General features: G+C 43.1%; 1 protein-coding gene across 3 annotated transcripts in view; it reads right to left on the bottom strand.

Annotated features, from left to right (window-relative positions):
* Positions 1-2,070: 2,070 nt before the first annotated feature.
* LOC122922941 (protein FAM133-like) overlaps positions 2,071-21,551 on the bottom strand; it is a 46,643-nt gene continuing 27,162 nt past the window's right edge. For 2 of the 3 annotated variants that reach the window (XM_044273714.1, XM_044273715.1), the window contains exon 5: positions 16,630-21,476. In XM_044273714.1, the coding sequence (XP_044129649.1) occupies positions 20,055-21,443 (1,389 nt within the window). In that variant the 5' untranslated portion in view covers positions 21,444-21,476 and the 3' untranslated portion in view covers positions 16,630-20,054. Of the gene's footprint in view, positions 3,406-4,020; positions 4,114-8,671; positions 8,750-16,629; positions 21,477-21,551 lie in introns of those variants that run through there. The other variant, XM_044273716.1, reaches the window with a different exon arrangement.

Raw genomic sequence — 21,551 nt, forward strand, 5'->3', positions numbered from 1 at the left:
TATTCTGGACACCCCCTTTAAAATCCGGAGCAATCATAGTAGGATATTATCTTTCTGCAGCAAAATATCGACACAGATCAAAACCACAGAAAGCAGGAGGTTTTATTTTTTATAGAATGAAAAGGTAAAAAAAAAAAAGGAAATTTACTGGATTCCAGATACTTTTAGGGAAAATTTTAAATATTTCTGTGTGACATCACAGGTGAATGTAATAAAAGGACAACACAGTAAAGAAAGGATAAAGTCATGTAATCATCAGCTTCCTCATAAAATCTCAGAAAAAACTATTCGATAGACTGAGCCCAAATTATGACCCAAAACATCATTCTCTATATACTAGGGTGAAATGAAATATAACCGCTTTCACTACAAGGCAAGCATCCAAGCATGTCTGCAATCAGTTTATTGCTCCAACGCACAGCTCTCCAGCTGTTGCCAAACTACAACTCCCATCATGCCCTGATAGCTGCAGGTTGTCAGGGCATGGTGGAAGTTGCAGTTTTGCAACAGCTAGAGAGACATGTTAGGAAACATTGCTGTAATGCATCTGAAATAAAAAAAATATCAAGCAAATTAAAAAAAAATAGAAATTCTTTTTACTCTTGATTGAAAATATCCTCCCGTTTTGTGTACGCAGCCACTATGCAGATCTATGTGTTGTTATGGTTACAGGCTGCAAACAAGCTCTGTATGTATTCTATGCATCCATGATGCTGGAAGATCCAGTCGGTACTGACAGAGCCTTCAGTAACTTTAAAGGGGTCCTCCCATAAATACTGTAAAAAATTAATATCAGACCTCATATAGGACATGACAACCTCTTTCTAAGGGCTCATGCACATGACAGTATTGCTTTTTTAGTGTTTTGCGGTGCGTTTTTTTACGGATCTGTTGTTCCGTTTTTTTGTTTCCATTGTGTTTCCGTTTCCTTTCCGTTTTTCCGTATGCCATATACAGTATACAGTAATTACATAGAAAAAAATTGGTCTGGGCATAACATTTTTAATAGATGGCTCAGCAAAAACGGAACGGATGCATTTACGTATGTTTTTTTTTGCGGACCCATTGACTTGAATGAAAGCCAAGCACCGTGATTTGCGGACAAGAATAGGACATGTTCTATCTTTTCACGGCACGGAAAGATTGAAATACTGAAACGGAATGGACACGGAGACACCTCAATATTTTTTGCTGAACCATTGAAATTAATGGTTCAGTATATTCATGTGCATGAGCCCTTACAAAGCTAGAACCAGCCCTGTACCTCACATGGAGCCAGAGATTTCCCCAGCCATTGCTCTGCTAGATTTATTTGAAGCTGTCATCTTAGAGGACGTGTCCTTTCTCTTTAAAGCTGCAAGGATGGAACCGAGCATGTGCTTCTATCTCCGTGAGCTGCACACAGAAGTTTGAAAAAGAGCAAACAGCAGGTGGCGCTATACACACAGATTTCAGTGAATAACTCAGTGGCTATAATAAATGTTTAATTACATGCAATTACAAAAGTATTCAGATCCAGGGGCTGGTTTGAAAATTGTAGAATATTTTGTGTGGGAAAACATTATACACTTTACATTATACACTGCTCGTTTCCATGGTTATGACCACCCTGCAATCCATTAGCGGTGGTCGTGCTTGCACAATATAGGAAAAAGAGTCTGCCTCTCCCGCGGCCGGGACAGTGGGAGCGCACATAGGCTGGTGCTTTTTCCTATAGCGTGCAAGCACGGCCACTGCTGCTGGATTGCATGGTGGTTGTAACCATGGAAACGAGCAGTGTATAATGGGATGGAAAAATGAATCCAGCCAGCAAAGGAGGCAATATGGAGAATCACAATACATTAGTAAGTGGCTTGTATTAAACTTTCTCTACGGGATAAATGCCATTTGCTGAAGTCAGAGGACCCCTTTAAATTACATTTATGGAGAAGATTCTATTAGTAAGCTCTGTCGCAGATTCCGGAAAAAGAGCATGACAAACCACCACTGAACGCAGCAGTATTTTGTCAGGCAAAACGACGGAAACCCGACTATCCCCATTATAGTTCATCGCGCCTGGCTAGTGTCATATTCATGGTTTTTATTCATTTTACAGATGGAATGCGCAATTTATCCGTAAAATGGTTTATTACGAAAGTCTGGACCTAGTACGATTTTGAAAACACAAAAGCGAAAAATTAAATAGGTCAAATGGCTGATTCTCTTCTCTTAGGCGACGTTCACACATAGTGGTAATGATACGGCGCAAACCAGCACCGCAAAAAAACGTACGTCAATGATTACGTTAAAAGAAATGCCCACCCATAAAACCATTTTCCTCCGTTTCTCTAATCCATCTAAAAGAATGCCCAAGTCTTCGTGTACAGAGTTCTGTGTGTCTCCATGGTTACAGACTACAAACAAACCCCGCGTCGTCTGATCCTGCAGTCACATTCCCCTCTGTTCTCTATGTTTTGCTAACATAAGTTTGGGAGATTACAAATAGATGTGTATGATCGCAGGACCTGACTACACAGGGTTTGTTTGTAGTCTGTAACCATGGGGACACCTCAATGGAATAGGAGCTGCATACACAAAACAAAAAAATATTTTTATTCAAGACTGTTCGCAAAGTTGCCTAATTTCTTTTTAATTTCAGATGCATTGAAACAAAAGGTGGACATGCCATCTAAAGGGGACTAGCGAACATCCTGCCTGTTTTAGTAAATACATGCATTGGCCATAAAATACCATCTCTTTTTAGAAGGCCAAGTACTGTTTTTATTCCTACTGGAAATGAATAATCTGACAACTGGGTGTTACTATTCCTCTTGACAAAATGGTATGACATTATGCAGTCCGGCATGGCCACCAGCCTTTTGACAGTGGGAATAGTTATCAATGTATCCGTGCATTTCCAGGAGGAATAACAGAGCTATGGCACAACACAGTTTAAAAAACGTTGCTACAGAATCATTATTCTATGTAGAATATAAGTATTCACTAAAACAGATGCGTCAAAAGAGGTGACGGGTCCTATTTAATACAACTGCGCAAAACCCCCGCTTCACCCACTTATAATGAATAATTGAAATAAAAATCTGATTTGACGCATCACATTCCATAGGCTAAATAAATTGGGGCTGCCCCTATGGACGACCCCACAAGCACCATACTTACTCAGCAGATGCCCATAGCATCCAATGGCAAGAATAAACAGAATACAGTACGTAGGTGCATCAGTAAGTGAACCCTGTCTGTGGGCACAGACTAGGAGATCTGCATCCGTTAATAATGATGGCGTTTCTGTCTTGACACAAAAAAAAAATAAAAAAAAAAAGGAAAAATGAAACAAGAACGTAATTGGCTGCTCCGTCACATTGAAGAGTTTAGGAATTCCAGAAGTTTTGCTCGATTTCTGTCTCTCTATGGAGAAAAGAAGACAAAGCATCATGTCACCAGACAGCAGGTTACTGGGAATAAACGAAGAAATGTGCAACACAAAAGAAAAATTTAAAGGGGTTGTATAGGAATAATAATAATAAAAAATAAAAAAAAAAGGGGTGCAGTTTTGTTTTTCTATAAACAGCGCCACTCCTGTGCATTGACCATGTCTGGTATTGCAGCTTAAGACTAGTCATAGCTCAGACAAGAGTGGTGTGTATTTGCGAAATAAAAAAGACCCTATTTCCTTATCTCAAAACCTTTTATTTACTTTATTTACGGCATTGCACACATTTTGGAAATTAGTGCACCTCATTACTAATGCATTGTGTGCTCCCTATAAACATTTTAATGGAAAACTTTTCAACAATTGGAAAAGTGGCACAATCACTGTCTATACCCATGGATGCCTCTATAAGTGCCTTCTAGATGCCCCCTCAGATAATTCAAATGGTCCCGTAAAGCACCTCAGATGCCCCCAGAACCCTCCGTCTGCTTCTTCCCCCCTTTCTGTCTATGTGGTTTCCCACAGATAGCTATTACATATCAAAATGTGTTGATGTTGTCTAGTCGGGAAGTGCTCTCCTCAGGACTTACCTCTTTGTCCTCTTTGCTCTTCTTCACTTTCATCTTGATCTTCTTCCCTGTGATCATACTGTAATTCTCACTCTTCTTTTTATCTTTTAAGTACTGGTGGACAAAGAATAACAAGGTAATGTCATTTGAAATCTCCTTGTGTAGACAAGGTGCTCCTGAGAATTACATACCACGTGCCAAAGTAAGCTATGTGCCATACTGCGATTTCTGTGTCAGTAGGCATCCGGGCTATCCAGACAAAAGGTTTCTTCTCATCGTGAATCTTCCTCTGTAAGCCCACTAAGCTTACGATACGCCTCCTACACCAGGGATCAGCAACATTCAGAACACCAGCTATGGGGAAACTACAACTTCAAGCATGCATACTTGCTTGGCTGTTCTTTGAGCATGCTGGAAGTTGTAGTTTCACCACAGGTGGAGTGCTGGAGGTTGCTGACCCTTGTCCTCCACTTTCACCCTTCAGAAACAACATGATTGAAACAATGCTGATGCTGCTGTGATCACAGGACATAGCTTTTATATTCTTCTAAAGACCATTTGTAATTTCATCTTCTTTCTACAAGCTGCAGAAACACTTTTGCTGTATTCCTACAGACAAGGAAACCTTTACGCTGGGTTCAGACCTGAGCGTTCGCGATGGAGCGCTCTGTATGCGTGATTGTACCAGAGTTTGCAATCGCGCATACAGAGACAAGCGAACGCCCATTGTCGCGCGTTCCCGCTGAAGTGTATGTACGGGAACGCGTGACAAGACGCCCCAAAGAAGCTCATGTACTTCTTGGGGCGTCGGGCGTTTTACAGCGCGATCGTACGCGCTGTAAGACGCCCAGGTGAGAACCATTCCCATAGGGAAGCATTGGTTTCTCCTTGTTGAGCGTTTTACAGCGCGTAGGAACGCGCTGTAAAACGCTCAGGTGTGAACCCAGCCTAAATTTCAGATTAAAAGCTTGCGTATATGTTTAAAGGGATACTTCTATAGTGATGAAATATCTATAGGAGGCCCAGAGAATGAAAGGGCCAACACTGACTCAAGACAACAGCCATTCACTGTATTTCCCTGCACGGCAGCACTCTTAATCACCAGCTATACAGCTGGCCGCAATCACTTGAATGGAGTTGGCTGCAGTTCCCCGCACAGCCAGGCGGCCAAACAATGAAGGGATTGGATTGAGGGGGTCATAGCAGTTGGAACCCCAATCACACAGTGACAGCCCATCTAATGCATATGCCAAAATGGGAATACTCCTTTAAACACATGCAATTTTGCCAAAGTTCTGCCTTCTACTTCTCTTAAAGGTTTAAATAATTAAAGGGTTGTCCAGGATTTGAAAAATGTGGCCGTTTTCTTCTAAAAACTGTGCCATACCTGTCTGGTGGTTATGTGTGGCATTTACGTCAATGGAGCGGAGCTTCAATACTACATACAACCATGGACTGTGTCTGGAAGAAATCACTGATGCTGGACCACCTTGACCACCTCTACAGTTTGCATGTCCACATTTTGGATTTCGAGGAAGGGAAGTGAAAGCAGAAATGGACAAGGGACTACTAGACAAGGCTACTTTCACTCTAGCGTTTTAGTTTTCCGGTATTGAGATCCGTCATAGGGGTTTAATACAGGAAAAAAAAAAAAAAAAAAAAACAACGCTTCGGTTTTGTCCCCATTCATTGTCAGTCGGGACAAAACTGAATTGAACAGAATGGAGTTCTCCAAAATGCATTCCATTCTGTTTAGTTGCGTTCCCAGACCGGAGAGCAAACCGCAACATGTTGTAGTTTGCTTGCCGTCCTGAGATGCGGAGCAAGACGGATCCGGCATGACCCCCAAGGAAAGTCAATGGGGACTTTCAATGGAGTTCATGATGGATCCGTCTTGGCTATGTTACAGATAATACAACTGGATCCATTCATAAAGGATGCAGACGGTTGTATTATCAGTAACGGAAGCGTTTTTGCTGAACCCTGCCGCATCCCGTAAAAACGCTAGTGTGAAAGTAGCCCAGGACCTCTTCCCTGAGCACAGGGATTTCTTATAATCTTCATTAGCCTACATTGGATTTCCCTTTTACCGTATCCTCCAGCCGCTCATGATAAGGGTAACATAAGGAGATCATTGTGTGTACAGCGCCACCTATAACCCTGATCTCCATTAGTGGTATACTGGCCTTATATGTGGTGGTGCGCGCGGTGTTAGATGCCAGTCCGTAGCGTCCCTCCAAGCAGGCATCCATACATCAACGAAACCGCAGCACTCTCTCGTCTCTTTAAATATCCTTTATTCCATCAAATTCATGCGACGTTTCGACCTGAACGGTCTTTTTCAAGCAAGACCGTTCAGGTCGAAACATCGCATGAATTTGATGGAATAAAGGATATTTAAAGAGATGAGAGAGTGCTGCGGTTTCGTTGATGTATGGATGCCCACTGTACCAGGTCATCATCCCATGGGGGCGAGCTCATGTACACGCTGACATATTATACTACTACTAGATTTCTCTGCATCAATATACCTACACAATATAGAGGTGAATGAAATATTGGTGACAGACCCCATCATTCATTGTGACCCCCAGACTGGCAGGCTACATACATTACAAAGCTTCGCTCAGTGGCACAACATATTGTAAAGTATATATCTAAAAATTTCAATAAACTTTTTGGGGGATTACAAAGGGGCATATTTACTATGGCAAAATTTTGACAATGCAAGCCCAAAAAAATGGCTTACATACCCTGCACCACATTTTTTTAAAGGGGTTGTTCAATCCTTTACAAGTGATGGCCTATCCTTAGGGTCTGATTGACACCCCTCATTCCCGCCAATCGGCTGTTCCGTAGGAGGTCCAGTGCCGGAAGCCAGCACCAGAACCACAGCTCTGTCCGTTGTGCAGTTGATGTAGCTGGTTACTGTAGTGCGGCTCCCCATTCACTTCAATGCTGCAGTAACCGGCTCTATCCGATACACAATGGACAGACCTGTGTACCACCAGCACTACAGAACAGCAGATTGGCAGGGGTGCGGGCTGTCAGACCCCTGATGATCAGATATTGATGACTTATCCTGAGGACAGGCAAACGCATGTAAAGGAGTGGAAAACACCCTTAAATGGGTTGTCCAGGTTCAGAGCTGAACCCAGACATGCCCAGAATTTCAACCAGACAGCCCCCCCCGCGCTGAATCGCGCAGGGCAAAGGCATTTTCATGGGGGTCCGGTGACGTACTGGGCTCTCCATAAAGACTGCTAGGCGGAGGCTTCCGCCCAGCAGTGAGCCTGGTGATGTCACCGGCTCTAATGGGCGAGCATTAGCACTGCCCTAGCCTGTAAAACGGCTAGGGCAGCGCTAAAGCCCACCCATCAGAGCCGGTGGCGTCACCGGGAACACTGCTGGGCAACATCAGGGGGGGCTGCCTGGGGGAAAATGTAGGTGTGTTCGGGTTCAGCTCTGAACCCAGAAAACCCCTTTAAGGCCCCTTTCACAGGGGGCGAGTATTCCGCGCGGATGTGATGCGTGAGTTGAACGCATTGCACCCGCACTGAATCCTGACCCATTCATTAGGCCGTGTGAAAGAGGCCTAACTGTTTTAGACACTTTTCCAGCTTGCCTGACAAGGGGCGTGGGTTATTGGAAAGGGCATGACCGTTTGGGAAAAGGAGTGTGGTTTAAAGGAGTTGTCTGAGCTTTTTAATACTGAAAAAGATCATGTGATGGACCATGTGATGACTGTGACGTCACCACAGGTCCTGTTGCTACACAAAGCTAAGATGAAGACAGAAGGAGATGCCGGCTACGCGAGCAAGTGGACTAAGGTGAGTAAAATTATTATTATTTTTTTTAACCCCTCCATCACTATTTTACTATGCATTCTGTATTCAGAATGAATGCTATTATTTTCCCTTCTAACCATGTTATAAGGGAAAATAATACAATCTTTTTTCTCCCAGGCTGTGAGCTGTGCGCTGCGATTGGCCAGCGCTGCAGCCTAGGAGGAGGAGACGCCCACAGGACAAGGGGACACCGCCTACTATAACTTACAGAGCAAAGGTACCGGAGCCTATAACGGGAGAACGGAGCGGCGCCCGGGGAGAATAGTAAGTGCAGTGAGATCCCCGGGCGCCGCTCTCCATGTCAGCATACTTAGTTCACATTGTTTTTACAGGTGAAAGGTCCTTTTTAAAGGTGTTATCGTATTCCAAAGAAAGTGCCAAAAATTCTCACAAATTCTTGGAAGTACACCAAGCCAACATCCACTGTCATAAATCGGACGAAGGCTATGTTTAAGCTGTTTTACTATTAGACAGCATTAGTAAATCAGCCCCATTATGGAGACACATGTCTATATAGGAGCTGTATACACTAAACTAGGCTATTTTGTAATCAAGACTACTTGCAAAATTGCTTACATTTTTACAGAAGATGCACTGGAGCATAAGAAAAATGGTTGCAAAGGTACACATCGAGGGCAAGCACACACTTGTGTCTGGGGCACTAAGCTCTGGACATTTTTTTTGCAAAAAATCGGCTCCACTACTAGGGAGCAGCTTTATGCTTGGAGCCCTGGACACAGGTCCGTGTGATCACTGGAATTAGCTCATAAGGAATTTATTTTTATCTGATCCAGCCATTTACAATGGAGGAACCTAGACCGCACCTTGGATATCTGCACAGGACTGGACTCTCGTTTCTTTTTCTTCTCCTTCTTCTTGGACTTGCTGTCTTTTTTTGTCTTCTGAGGAAATAAAACTCATATTCAGTGTTGCAGACACATGGATGTATGAACCCTAGCTGCTAGTGCACGGATGTCAAACTCATGGCCCACCAGCTGTTGCAAAACTACAACTCCCAGCATGCCCTGATAGCTGTAGGATGTCCAGGCATGACAGCTGGAGGGCCACGAGTTTGACAAGCAGCGTTTTTTGTCCAGCCGAGAGCCGGAACATCTCTAAGTGAGTAAAAAAATAAATAAAAATTGATATATATATATTTTATCTCTAACCCAAGCTCTGATTATCAGATGGTGACACCATCGGTGGGCTGCACCTCTGAAGAGAAGCCCCATCTACAACACTTCCTGTACTCGGACAACTCACTCCAGCAGGCAACCAACCAGATCTTTTCTGGTCTACAGTCGTGGTCAAAAAGTTTTGAGACTGCTGCAAATTTTGGTTTTCACAAAGTTTGATGCTCCAGTATTTTTGGATCTTTTCTATGGTATACTGAAGTACAATAAGTATTTCCTAAGTTTCTTTTTACCTTTTATTGAGAAATCCATCAAGTTTATGCAGACTCAATATTTCCAGTGGTGACCCTTCTTTTTCAAGACTTCTTCAATTCGCCCTGACGTGCTGGATATCGGCTTCTAGGTCAGATACAGACTGATGGCAACCCATTCCTGTCTAATCAGTGCCTGGAGTGACTCACAATTTCACACAAGTTGCTCTTGGAGGAGGTTTTGATCCCATTCTTTATTCATTGCAGCGTCCTTAAGCAAAATTCCGAGGGAGCCCACTTGCTTGGATGAGAAGCAACTCCACACATAGCCTCTGGGTGTCTGCTGTTAAAAGTCCGCAACCAGCAGTAACGTAACCCTCAAACATGACCTAAAACCTGGAAACGTGCGCTACCGGGTGTGCTCCGGCCTCCCCCCAGCGGGTATTGGGGTAGCTGGAGTGTGTGTGAGGCACCCCTGTCCTCCTGTGTGACTGGAGGCTGCTGCACATTCATTCCTATGGAGCCCCTGCCTGTGGCAGAGCCCCATAGGAACATAGTGCAATTCTCATAAACCTAATGCACTGCAGTCTATGAAAACAGCAATCTAATGATGTAAAAAAAATGAAAAAATTCATATCACCTCACTTTCCCCAAGATGAAAATAAAGAAAACATAAAATATACACATTATGGGCATTGCCGCACGCGAAAACTCCCATACTATTAAAATGTCAAAATATTTATCTCATACGGAAAATGGTGATATGGAAAAAAAAAAAAAAAAGTCAAAATAGCCAGTTCACTGTTTTTTTGGTTGCTTCTCCTCCCACAAAAAATAAATAAAAAAGTGATCAAACTGTTGTACACAACCCCATACACATAACTACAAAAAAAGTTATAGGAGTCCGAAGATTGCAAATAATTTTTCTTGAAAGGTTTATTATTTTTTGGAATATAAAAATGCAAGAAAAACGATACATATATGGTATCGCCGTAATAGTACTGACCTGGAGAATGAAAGTAACTGGTCAGTTTTACTGTATAAGGAACGTCGTAAAAACAAAACCCATAAAACTGTTGCGGCAATGCAATTTTTTTTCTCCCCAATTTCACCCCATTTGGATTTATCCCAGCTCTCCACTATATCGTATGCAATATTAAATGGTGGAATTAGAAAGTGCAACTTTTCCTCATATGGCTATGTGAATGAAAAAATAAATAAAAATAATAAAATATGGCCCCAGAAAGGGTGAGAGTGGAAAAACAAACACGAAAATGAAAAAACCTCCGTGGCTTAAAGGGTTAATGCTAGGAACATCAGGTACCTATGCACCTAGCCAGCAGCAACAGGTGCCCTCTTGAATTCAACTGTATAACCGTCCTCAGTACGGGATGAGGTGGAATTTTGCGCTTCCGTTATGAAATGCTTATAATTGAACTTCAATATACCGTAGAAACACCTGGCAAAATTCAAAAACACTGAAGCAGCAAACTTTGTGAAAATCAACGTTTGTGTCAGTCTAAAAACTTTTGGCTAGGACTGTAGAAAATTTTAATGTTGATTCTGATTGGCTGATCTGTACTTCTGACAACACTGCGGTGCCAAATTACAGAGGGAAGAACCTGTGAGAACTTAAGGCAGTAATACAGTACATCCAAATATAGGGGTTATCCTATGAACCCTCTTAAAAAAATAATAAATAATAATAATATTAAATGGGAAGTGCCATCTAATGGTAAAAATCAACACCAGGACATAAAGGGGTTGTCTTATCATGGACAATGGAGGCATATCGCTAGGCTATGCCCCCATTGTCCTATAGGTGCGGGTCCCAGCACCTTTATTGAGAATGGAGCCCAGCAAGGTGGTGGCTGGAGGACTGTGGTCCAGCCATCACCATGCCGGCACCCCACAGAAGTGAATGGGAGCGTACTGTGCATGAGCGGCCCCTGCTCCCGTTCATTTCTATGGGGCCAACGGAAATAGCCGAGCCAGTGCTCGGCTATTTTCGCCAGCCCCATAAAAAATGAATGGAGGGGCTCAGTTCTCGATATAGGTGCGGGTTCCAGCAGTGGGACCCGCACCTATAAGACAATGGGGGCATATCCTAGAGATATGCCCTGTAGCTGGCCAGCTAAGACCTGTCCTAGGTTGCTAATATAGCTTGTGTGTGTATACAGCTAGACCTGCCAATAACCTTAATACAGTTCCTATGTTTGTGTGTTAAAGACAAAAGCAGAGATATTTACAGTGACTTCATGTTTGGATGTCATAACTGTTCTATATATTGTGTTCACAGAAGCAGAAAATATAATATGCCTTTAAGATTCATTATATGGATGTGAGGTAAGCTCAATAACACAGCAGAAACAGAAAGCGGAGAGAGTTAAACTGTTGTTGCTGGGCAGGAGTCTAGACCAATCACAGCCAGCCTCTCACACAGCCTGTGTGGGAACTTCCCTAGGAGGAGCTGCTAGAAATTTCTATTCACCAGAGAAGCTGAAGAGACATTCACTCCACTAAAAGCTGTGTTTTATGGAAGCAGAGAGGCCAAAATAGGTATTTAAAACAGTTATATAATGCTCCTACTGTTAATATAGTGATTAGAACTGTATACTGAACCAGATGCGTGTTTACTTACAGTTCCACCAATTGCAAGCCACATTTCATACAAACTTCGAATTGCTCATACCAGATCATAAGCAATTGCAAACTCAAGTTTGATATTGCAATCCAAATTGCATACAACCATACCAGATCATACTCAACCAATCTGCAAATAGTTACTGCTAACTGCATACTGCAACCAAATTCAGCAAGTAGAACTATTAGTTAGACCTCAGATATACCTCTCAGAGATCACAAAGTGCTTAAATAACTTAAAGTGACAGTACAGATACTCGAGAGAAATATATCCACCATTTTATGTTGAATGACAAGATTGAACAGTTTAACCACCATCTTATTCATACCGCCATTTTATGAATCTTTATGCAACACGTGTTTTGTACATGGACTATCTGCTGCGGAGGCGGCAGTGTTATATGAAGAAAAGTGAAAGTTAATAAAGAAGTTATTTCAAGCATTTGGTGTGCTATTAAATCTACTGTTTCCTTAGAACGGCGCTAGAGGAATTACAGAGTAATAGACAGTCTGGTTAGACTAAAAGTCAGAGAAGAATTCTTCTAATGCCACAGCGCAAAAGGCACTTCATAGAGCTGCTCCTGCCCCCATTGTCCATGATGAGACAACCCCTTTAAAGGGAATCTGTCACCAGCGACCTCCCTATCCCACTGTTTGCATAGACACATCGCTCTGGTTCACCCGATTAAAAACACTTTTTTGTTGATCGGAGGCTCCGTTCCAGAGTTATGATACTATTCCTTAATATGCAAATGAGCACCACTGCTTTCTCTGCTCCATTACTGGCTGGTGGGTGGGCAGCAGTGCTGCCCATATGCCCCTTTCACAATCTGCCAGTAATTAATTACAGCACTGTTCTTGTAACCCCACCCCTGAGGAGCCAGAGCATGTCTCCGTCCTGCACTCACTGATCATTTACACCTCCTTTCTCATGTCATATCCTCACACTTCCTTCTCAGGCACCATATCCTCACGTCTACATTCCCTTCTCCATGTCACACAAAATCCACACCTCGACAGCCTGTGTCACTGTATCCACATCCCCTTCTCCGTGTCACTGTATCATCACCTCAACAACCTATTCTGTGTCCCACAATATCCATACCTCCCCCCTTCTCCTCGTCATATAGTCTCACAATCTACATCCCTTTCTTCATCTCACCTCGCACCCTCACCTCTACATCTCCTCTCCAAATTAACTCTCGCCTCTACACCCTCTCCATGTTAGGCCAAGTTCACACTTCAGTTATTTGGTCAGTTATTTCTATCAGTTATTGTGAGCCAAAACCAGTAGTGAAGCCTACTCAGATTAGGTGTAATGGAAAGATCTGTACCTGTTCTGTGTTTTTGACCCGATCCTGGTTTTGGCTCACAATAATGGATCAGACGGCCATGTTTTGCGTTCCGCAAAAGATGGATGCCGGCCGTGTGCATTCTGCATTTTGCGAACACACAGGGCCAGTCCTATGATAGAAATGCCTATTCTTGTGGACAAGAGTAGGACATGTTTTATTATTTGAAGGATCACAGAACGAAACCACAGGTACGGACAACACACAGTGTGCCGCCTGTATCCTTTGCGGCTCCATTGAAATTAATGGGTCTACACCCGTTCCGCAAAATTGCAGAACGGATACAGACCCGTACATATGGCCGTCTGAATAAGCCCTGATAGAAATAACTGACCAAATAACTTAAGTGTGAACTTGGCCTTACATTACCATAGATCCTCCGCACTTCATCACTTCATTGTCCAGCTTTTTGTAATACTTATACTTAATATTTAAACACACCCATTCGTATAAGGTCTTAACTTATGTCAAGCGCCTGTACTGCCAGGATTTCTGGACACAGTCGATCCTTTAATAAAACATTTCAATATCTGTAAAGCTTATTTTCGGAAAAATCCAATGTGCATTAGCAGCAGAATTCACGGCAAAGATCCAAGCCTGACCCGCTGATTTTTGCTGCGGATTTGTACTTTGTATGCTGTGGATCTAACCACAGATTAGCCCCATTTAATGGAAATAACCCGAGTAAGGACACCATGTCCTTCCCAAAGACTTCGTAGCCGTCTGAACAGCAACGCAGAGTCCTTTTGGCAACAACAGAATGTAGATTTCCTGCAAATTCACTCGGAATCTGAAACGTGTGAAGCCCCTACATAGGTTTCTTTCATTCAATGGAAAGATAAGTAGCTGTCAGTAAAACAGGTGTCCACGCAAACAAGAGGAAGAGAGGGGCAGGCCCACCGTTACGGTAAAGTCTAATAAGGGGCGGTGCTTCGGAGTAAAGCACTATCCACATGGTTTATGGCGCGCAGTGTAAACAGAAGATTCTCCGACACTTGCATTACTTTAAGAGCACTCATGGTGCAAGGGATCCAGGAATGTGGTTATGCATTTCAGACAAAAAGTTTATTGTCCTTAGGTCGCATTCACACAATGGTGTCCGTTTTGACAGCAATCCACGGATCTGCACTCTCACCGGCCATGTGCACTCTGCATCGTGGTGCGGACCTATTAACTTCAATGGGTAAGGGAATTGCAAGATACGGCCGAAGATAGGACGTGTCCTATCTTTTGCAGCACAGACCTGAAAGGGCCTACGTGGTGTTATCGGGACCGCACCGCAAAAGATAAGACATGTTCAATCTTTGCTTGTATCTCGCAGGCCCAATGATGTCAATGGGTCCACACGCGATGCGGAGTACACATGGCTGGTGCTCGTGTTTTGCAGTCTGCAAAATGGGCACGGCTGACCCACGGTCATGTGAATGCAGCCTTAGCCAGAGCCTATTGCCCACTTCTGGATTCAGCATAAAGTTATTGGTAACTTTCACACAGTTGAAAACAATCTTACAAAACAGTCAAGGAGATCTTGCCAATCATCACACAGATATTGAGTGCTTTTAAATACAAAGTCAACAATTATTATTAAAATGGCATGCAACTATATTTTTTTATTTTACTGTAGCTTTAAAGGGGTTCTGCAGTTTTGTTTAAACTGATGATCTATCCTCTGGATAGATCATCAGCATCTGATCGGCGGGGGTCCAACACCCGGGACCCAGGCCGACCAGCTGTTTGAAAAGGCAGTGGCGCTCCAGCAGCACCGCGGTCTTCTCACTGTTTACCGCTGGCACAGTGACGTCACGACTAGTATCACAGGCCTGGGCGCGGCTAAGCCCGTTCACTCCTTCTAAAACAGCTGATCGACGGGGGTCCCGGGTGTCGGACCCCCGCCGATCAGATGCTGATGATCTATCAAGAGGATAGATCATCAGTTTAAACAAACTGCAGAGCCCCTTTAAGGCTTGGTTTCAGACTGCCATAATGTGGGCATAATTTACCATCTGTAACACTACTGTAAATCTCAGACCGACTATCAGCATCATAGGGATTTATAATGATCATTAGAACAGTGGTCGGGCTGGCACTTGTGACTGAAATAATGATAAAAAGTGCCCAGTCCGAACAAGGCGTTAAATGCGGTCAGTTCACAATTCTTGGCAATGGGTACCCATACCATGTGTGGTCTGCACTATAATGGATCTACCTGCATCCAAAGAGAAACTAGAGTGGATTTCACTGATCTTTTGATTTACACATTATTGGAAAATATTACAAAATAAATAAAAAATAGTATTTAGATATTGATGGCCTATTCTCAGGATAGGTCTGGGTTTGAAGCAACCAATCAGATGCTTCAGGCAGAGCTGGAAGCAGAAGGCTCCATACACTGTGTAGTGGCGATGCCGAGGTAGTGCAGCTCAGCTACGATTCAAGGGATGGGAGCAGAGGTGCAGAACACAAACGCCGGAAACTACACATTGGGGGGGAGCCTTCTGTCTACTGCTGATCGGCGGGGTTGCAGGGTGTCAGACCCCGACAGTCTGATACTGATGACTAGGGATGAGCGAATAGACTTCAGATGAAACATGCAAAGTCGATTCTCATAAAACTTCGTTCCAATACTGTAAGGAGCAAGAGTACCACTTGGATCCAAACCCGAGTTCCGGAAATGTTTTTTTACACTACAAATTAATTTATGAAGTTATTACCCGAAGTCTCAACTTCTGCTCATCGGAGCCAATACATTCTAATGCTGTACGGAGCGCTCGCTCCATAAAGTATTGAAACAAACTTTTATGCAAATCAACTTTGGATGTTTCATCTGAAGTTGATTCGCTCATCCCTATTGATGACCTATCCTGAGAACAGGCTATCAATATTTGCATCCCAGAAAACCCCTTTACAGGAAAAGCGTCACCGAAAATCTTATTTGCCAGTTAAAACCCAGCGAGCAACACAATTTATTTCTAATTTGCTTTAAATTTGTGATTGCAGATTTATGCTATTTCCTAAACATGATTACAGGGGCGGCCATCTTCCCTGAGCTTTTAACAGCATTTAGAAAGCATTGAGAAAAGTGCTTTACGGCAGCCCCATGGGTCCACACAATGGACAGGAGGGGTCCTCATTGACTTCTATGACCTGTGCCCAGGTCATAGTACAAGGAAAGACTAGATAAGATGTGACAATCACCTATTGTGAATGGTGGATCCTGTCATATCTATACAGAGGATTAGAATGCCAGATAAGCAGATAACTGCAGTAAAGTGTCGCCCATTATTAGGCTTAGTGGCCAGTGCGAGAACTGCAGGATTTTATTGTTTTTGTTTAAATATAGATAGTGACATGGAACATTAAAAATATGTTTAACACAAAAACGTGATCTAATCAATAGCTCATTTTCGGATGACACATCCCCTTTAAAGCCCAGTTTCAGACGAGCGAGCTCCCTGTGGGGGTGCGATTTCCCATCCTGGACTTTGTAACAGGACCGCAGGGCATTATAATAATATAAAGTCATATTTGCAGGTATGTGCAGAGTGTGAATAGAATTCTGTACATGGTTGGAAGAACTTATTTCTAATAAACTCCTTTCCCTACAGAACAGTACAGCAAGCAGATAAAGAATGAGAGTTGGACACAATTTTTTTTTTAAACTGTCGTATGGATAGCTCATTTCACATACGTTTAATCAGTTATAATGGACATGTTTTAAAATGTTTAAAAAAAAAGCGCCTGGGAACATTTCAAACCAAAAAAAAAAAAAGTACTACTAAAAAGAAAGGTTTGAAAGCAAAACCAAGAATTGTTAAAAACAGGACAATCTGAAAGAAAGCCGTACTTGGCACAGGATTTATAGTACGTATTTTTCTCATTAAAATCCCATAAGGCGGAGAACACCAGAGTGGTTTTAGTTCTGGATTCTTGATTTGGAGGCATAAATTATTTCATAATCATCTGCTTTTGAAACAGGTACAATAGTACGAGGCCCCCCCAAAAGTTTCTCTCTCCTCCTAGGACAGACTCAACATCTCCAAGTGCTGGCTTCACAAGCTACGACCGGGTCGGAAAGCGTCTTAACCACCGATGCCTTCCTTGCTCCAGAAAATTCAACCAAATAGTAAGTCTTTGTCCAGATCCGGATGTACAAACAACTGCTGTCCAAGACCAATTTTGACAGAGGGGTACCAGATCTGTCCCAGCTAACACCTCACAGATAAAAAAAATGTATTTTCTTTGCGCAATATTTAGCACACTGCTGTGGCAGACATCAAGCTTTCCAATATGGCAAAAGGAAAGAGGTCAGATACCTCGTAAGAAAGTTTGGTTCACAATGGGCAGCACGGTCAGGGGTTAGCACTAGGGAGCTGCGTTTGTATGTCCATCCCACGTCTGTGTGGGTTCCTCCAGGTTCTCAGATCTCATTTCGCACTCCAAAAACTGGCTTCTTATGAAATTGACCCTAGTAGGAGTTCAGGATGGGCACCTACATGGCAGCCACAGACTCCCCTGCTCCACAACCATCCCTGCACCGTCAGGCCATTGTAGGAGAAAAGAGCATCACAAAAGTTTGTTGTAATACATTTCAGAGTTTATTTTACGCCTTAATTCACTGCGCTGGCAATGCTAGAGTCCAGAAGGAGAAGCGTGGCAGTCTACAGTCAACCATTTCATTACCAAGAGATTAAAAGGTCCTCTTCGCACGTTTTGGCACACGACCAAAAGGTGTTTATTTTTTTTCCATCAGTCTGAGACGGTGTTTAAGTAACAGTTTTTAGCTTTTTTTTTTTACCTGACATTACAGCCAGGTGATAGGTATGCAATGGACTGCATATTTTTGCAGATCGCACACTGACTGACTATTTTTGCAGATTGGTGTGGCCGCTCCAGAAATTCTAGATAATGTCCTATTCTTGTCCGTATTGCCGATGAGAACAGTTTTCTGTACTTTACAGATCCGTTATATGTGGACTGGAAAATTGACATGACCGCATGCAGGAAACCTTAAAAGGGAGTCGGCTACCATCAAATTCACTCCAAACCAGGCACAATGCTTTGTAGGGCTAACTCAGCAGAATGTAATGATACCTTTCACTCAGCAATCTGTTGCTTTATTCTGGTGAAAAAGAACTTTTAAACCATGTGCAAATGAGCAGTTAGGTGCACCGAGGGCGGCCCCAAGCCACTCTGTGCACCTCTGCTCCTCCTGCTTCCTCTGCCAGCTCCTCCCTCTCCTTCTTGATTGGTAGGACCAGGTAAGAGGACTATGCAAGGTCAATCAAAAGGAGGGAGAGGCCAGCAGAGGAAGCAGAACTGTTATGTTGTGTCTTTGTAAATTGTATAGGGTTTTAGAGAGATGACAATTCCATCCTCTCTGTTTTGTATGTATAAGTACTGACAAAAAAAAAAAAAAAGTTGACTTTCATTGAGAGGCAAGGGTGCACAGAGTGCTTTGGTCCGCCCTCAGTGCACTTAACTGCTCATTTGCTTATGGATAAAAAATACTTTTTATCTTGAATAAGTGTGCGGCTACACGGCACCATATGTCGCAAGACTTGCAGATCACGCACTTCAAAAACATGGTGACTTGTCTGCAACTTGCCGTCATGCGACAATTTTAGAAATGTGGCTTTGCTGTAAGAATATAGACATGTCGCAGGCAATTCACGTCTCAAGGATGAGCAGTCGCACTCGGCATGCGACACAAGATGGGTTTTCTGCGACTGTTGGGCAGCTGTCGCTTTGCGTCACCACTGACAATCATTATATGAAACATTGCATGACGCAACGGATCGCTAAGTGAAAGGTAGCCCTACAAAACAGTGGGGCAGATATAACTAAGCCAGGCCTATTTGGTGACAGAATATTGTGCCTGCTCCAGTTTTAGATGATTGGGTTGTTAAATGTATCTAAATCTGTGAGCCAGTACTGGAAAGTGAAGGGAAGATGCAACACAATGCTCAATAGGGCTTCATGCTATCAGAATGTTACACCACTTTTTATACCACCTTGGAGCGGATATAGTTTCTGTTCAAACCATGCACCAAAGACCTAAGACTGCAACAAAACACGGAGAAAATAGGCGCAAATAAAAAAAAAAAAAAAAAATCTGGTGCAAAGGGAACGTTCAACATCTGCATGGTGAAATGCAGCAGAGGAACATTTTGCAGGATCACTATACCCGACATAGCCAGATAATGCCATGTACCACCAAAAACCCTTTAACATTAATGGGATCTGACCGCGTTCTGGCAGAAATGCTGGCTTTCAGACAGACAAAAAATTGCAGGACTTTACCGGAAGGTGGCTGGATCCCCTTCAGGTCCCAGAATAGGTGGTTTGCGGCATTCTCCTGCTATGCTGGATACAGTGAACTCCAGCAAGCTTTTTCTCTGCCGCAACAGCCTGCAGGATTTCACAATGCAAGATGTAAACCTAGGGCAAGTCTAGAACCTTTGTCTAGAAGGTTGAGAAAATAAAATATACTTCATATATTTGGCGCAGCAAGAGTGGGCCACAAATTCTGGCACAAATCAAGGCGCAGTGAGAGTGATAACGACCCCCATGGTGCCTGGTTTAACAATGAATTTTCTGTCAATAGATTCCCTTTAAGGACCAACTGAGGTCAATGGCGGATCCACCTGCTGAAATACGCTATTTTCTTTGTGGTCTTCTCAAACATGGAATGCAGTTCTTTGACGAAAACCCTAGAAAGCCCATATCATGGAAAACCAGTCAAATTTCCAAACCAAATTTGCAGCTTTTTCTTTTTGCCAGTGGTGGTGAAAGGTTGGAAACGCATACGGTTTGTTCAGCCTACAGTATTTAATCAGAGAGATCATCATATTCAAAATTGTGGAAAAACGTCTCAGTTTCTGAAGACTCGCGCTGCTGAGAAGGACTGAGACGGTTTCCAAGAGCCATTCGAGCTTTTGTGGCTTCGCTGTGATAAAGGGTAGAGTTGTGGCCGTTGGAGCACAGGACATCAATGGCGGTCACTGTGCCTAAGGTTTTGACCTGAACATTCGTCAATGTGGCGTTACACATGCCGCGATACTGGCATCGAATCAGCTTGATCAGATCGTATAAACAGCTTTTTAAAACTGTAAAATTGCCGTCGTTATCAGGGTCACTGAAATGTCCCTCAGAAGCATCCTTGGTAGACGAATTATCGTTTTCCGAGACGTCTGTGTTAGATTCGGCCTCAGACTCATCACTATCGCCATCTTCGCTTTTAACCACAACTTTAGAATAATCCAGTTCAGAAAGTTGCGTTCCATCGCTTTCTGGTGTAGGACTCATCCTCTCCTCTTTGATTTCCCTCAGAAGGACCGGAGGAACGGATGATGGTGATCCACCGTGGTCACCATAAGGCTCTTTTTCACGACTACCAAATTCTAGCTTCACTTCTTTCTGCCTCGGAATTATTATGTTGGCGGCACGCCCAGTCAACGTTTGGGAGGTTCTGGGAAAAAAAGTATGGTTTAAGGTGCCTATATTAGAGGACGTGGCGTTTTTGTTTTGCCAAAGGTTGGGTTCAGATGTTCTCGGAAGAGGTTTTATTAAATCTCCCATTAAAATGGTACAGAGTGAACCCTGAGATTTCCCCTTCCAAGGCAACGTTTGGGTGACGCAATTTCTCTTGCCAAAATGGGGATCTGTCCCCACCGCTCTGCATTTTTTATCAACGAAGTAATCTGTGTTGACGGCCTTGTCGTACATTCTGGGTTTTCCCATTGACAGCAGGCTCGTACTTGGAAGCACAATATGCAAGTGTGATGGCAAAACTTGCTGGACGAGCGGGTTGTTAGGATCGGATGTCTGCGAATAAAACAGGACACTGCTCGAAGCTCCTTCTCCGGTTTCATCATTTTTTGATGCTCTCTTTCGTTTAATGCCCTTTTTCTTTACTTTCTCAGAAGGTAAACTTTCGGGTATGAAAATGGTAGGAACAGCGTTCGGCCTGAGTCTTCGTCGTGTTCCCTCGTGGAAATACTGATCGTCGTTGAAATGTTTCGAGCACAATCTAACGGTGCCATATTTATTTTGGGAGTATACTTTCTCAACCAGCTCGTCAACATTCGGGAAGTTTTCCGGGGACTGGCTTAGCCAAAGTTTTATTCCGTCCTTATCTTTTGGGAAGACATGAAGAATAACATTGGAGTCTTTTGTCTTCCACGTGTTGAAGCAACCTTTAATTATACACGACGGCATAACTGAATGGGAGCAATTAACTCTTCAGCCGACCTAAAATATAGAAGAAATAGTTATTAATTTACTTTTTATTCCAAGGGATTCTTTTATGGATGATAATCCTTCACA

The sequence above is a fragment of the Bufo gargarizans genome, unplaced genomic scaffold, assembly GCF_014858855.1.
Source record: "Bufo gargarizans isolate SCDJY-AF-19 unplaced genomic scaffold, ASM1485885v1 original_scaffold_1076_pilon, whole genome shotgun sequence".
Classification (NCBI taxonomy): domain Eukaryota; kingdom Metazoa; phylum Chordata; class Amphibia; order Anura; family Bufonidae; genus Bufo; species Bufo gargarizans.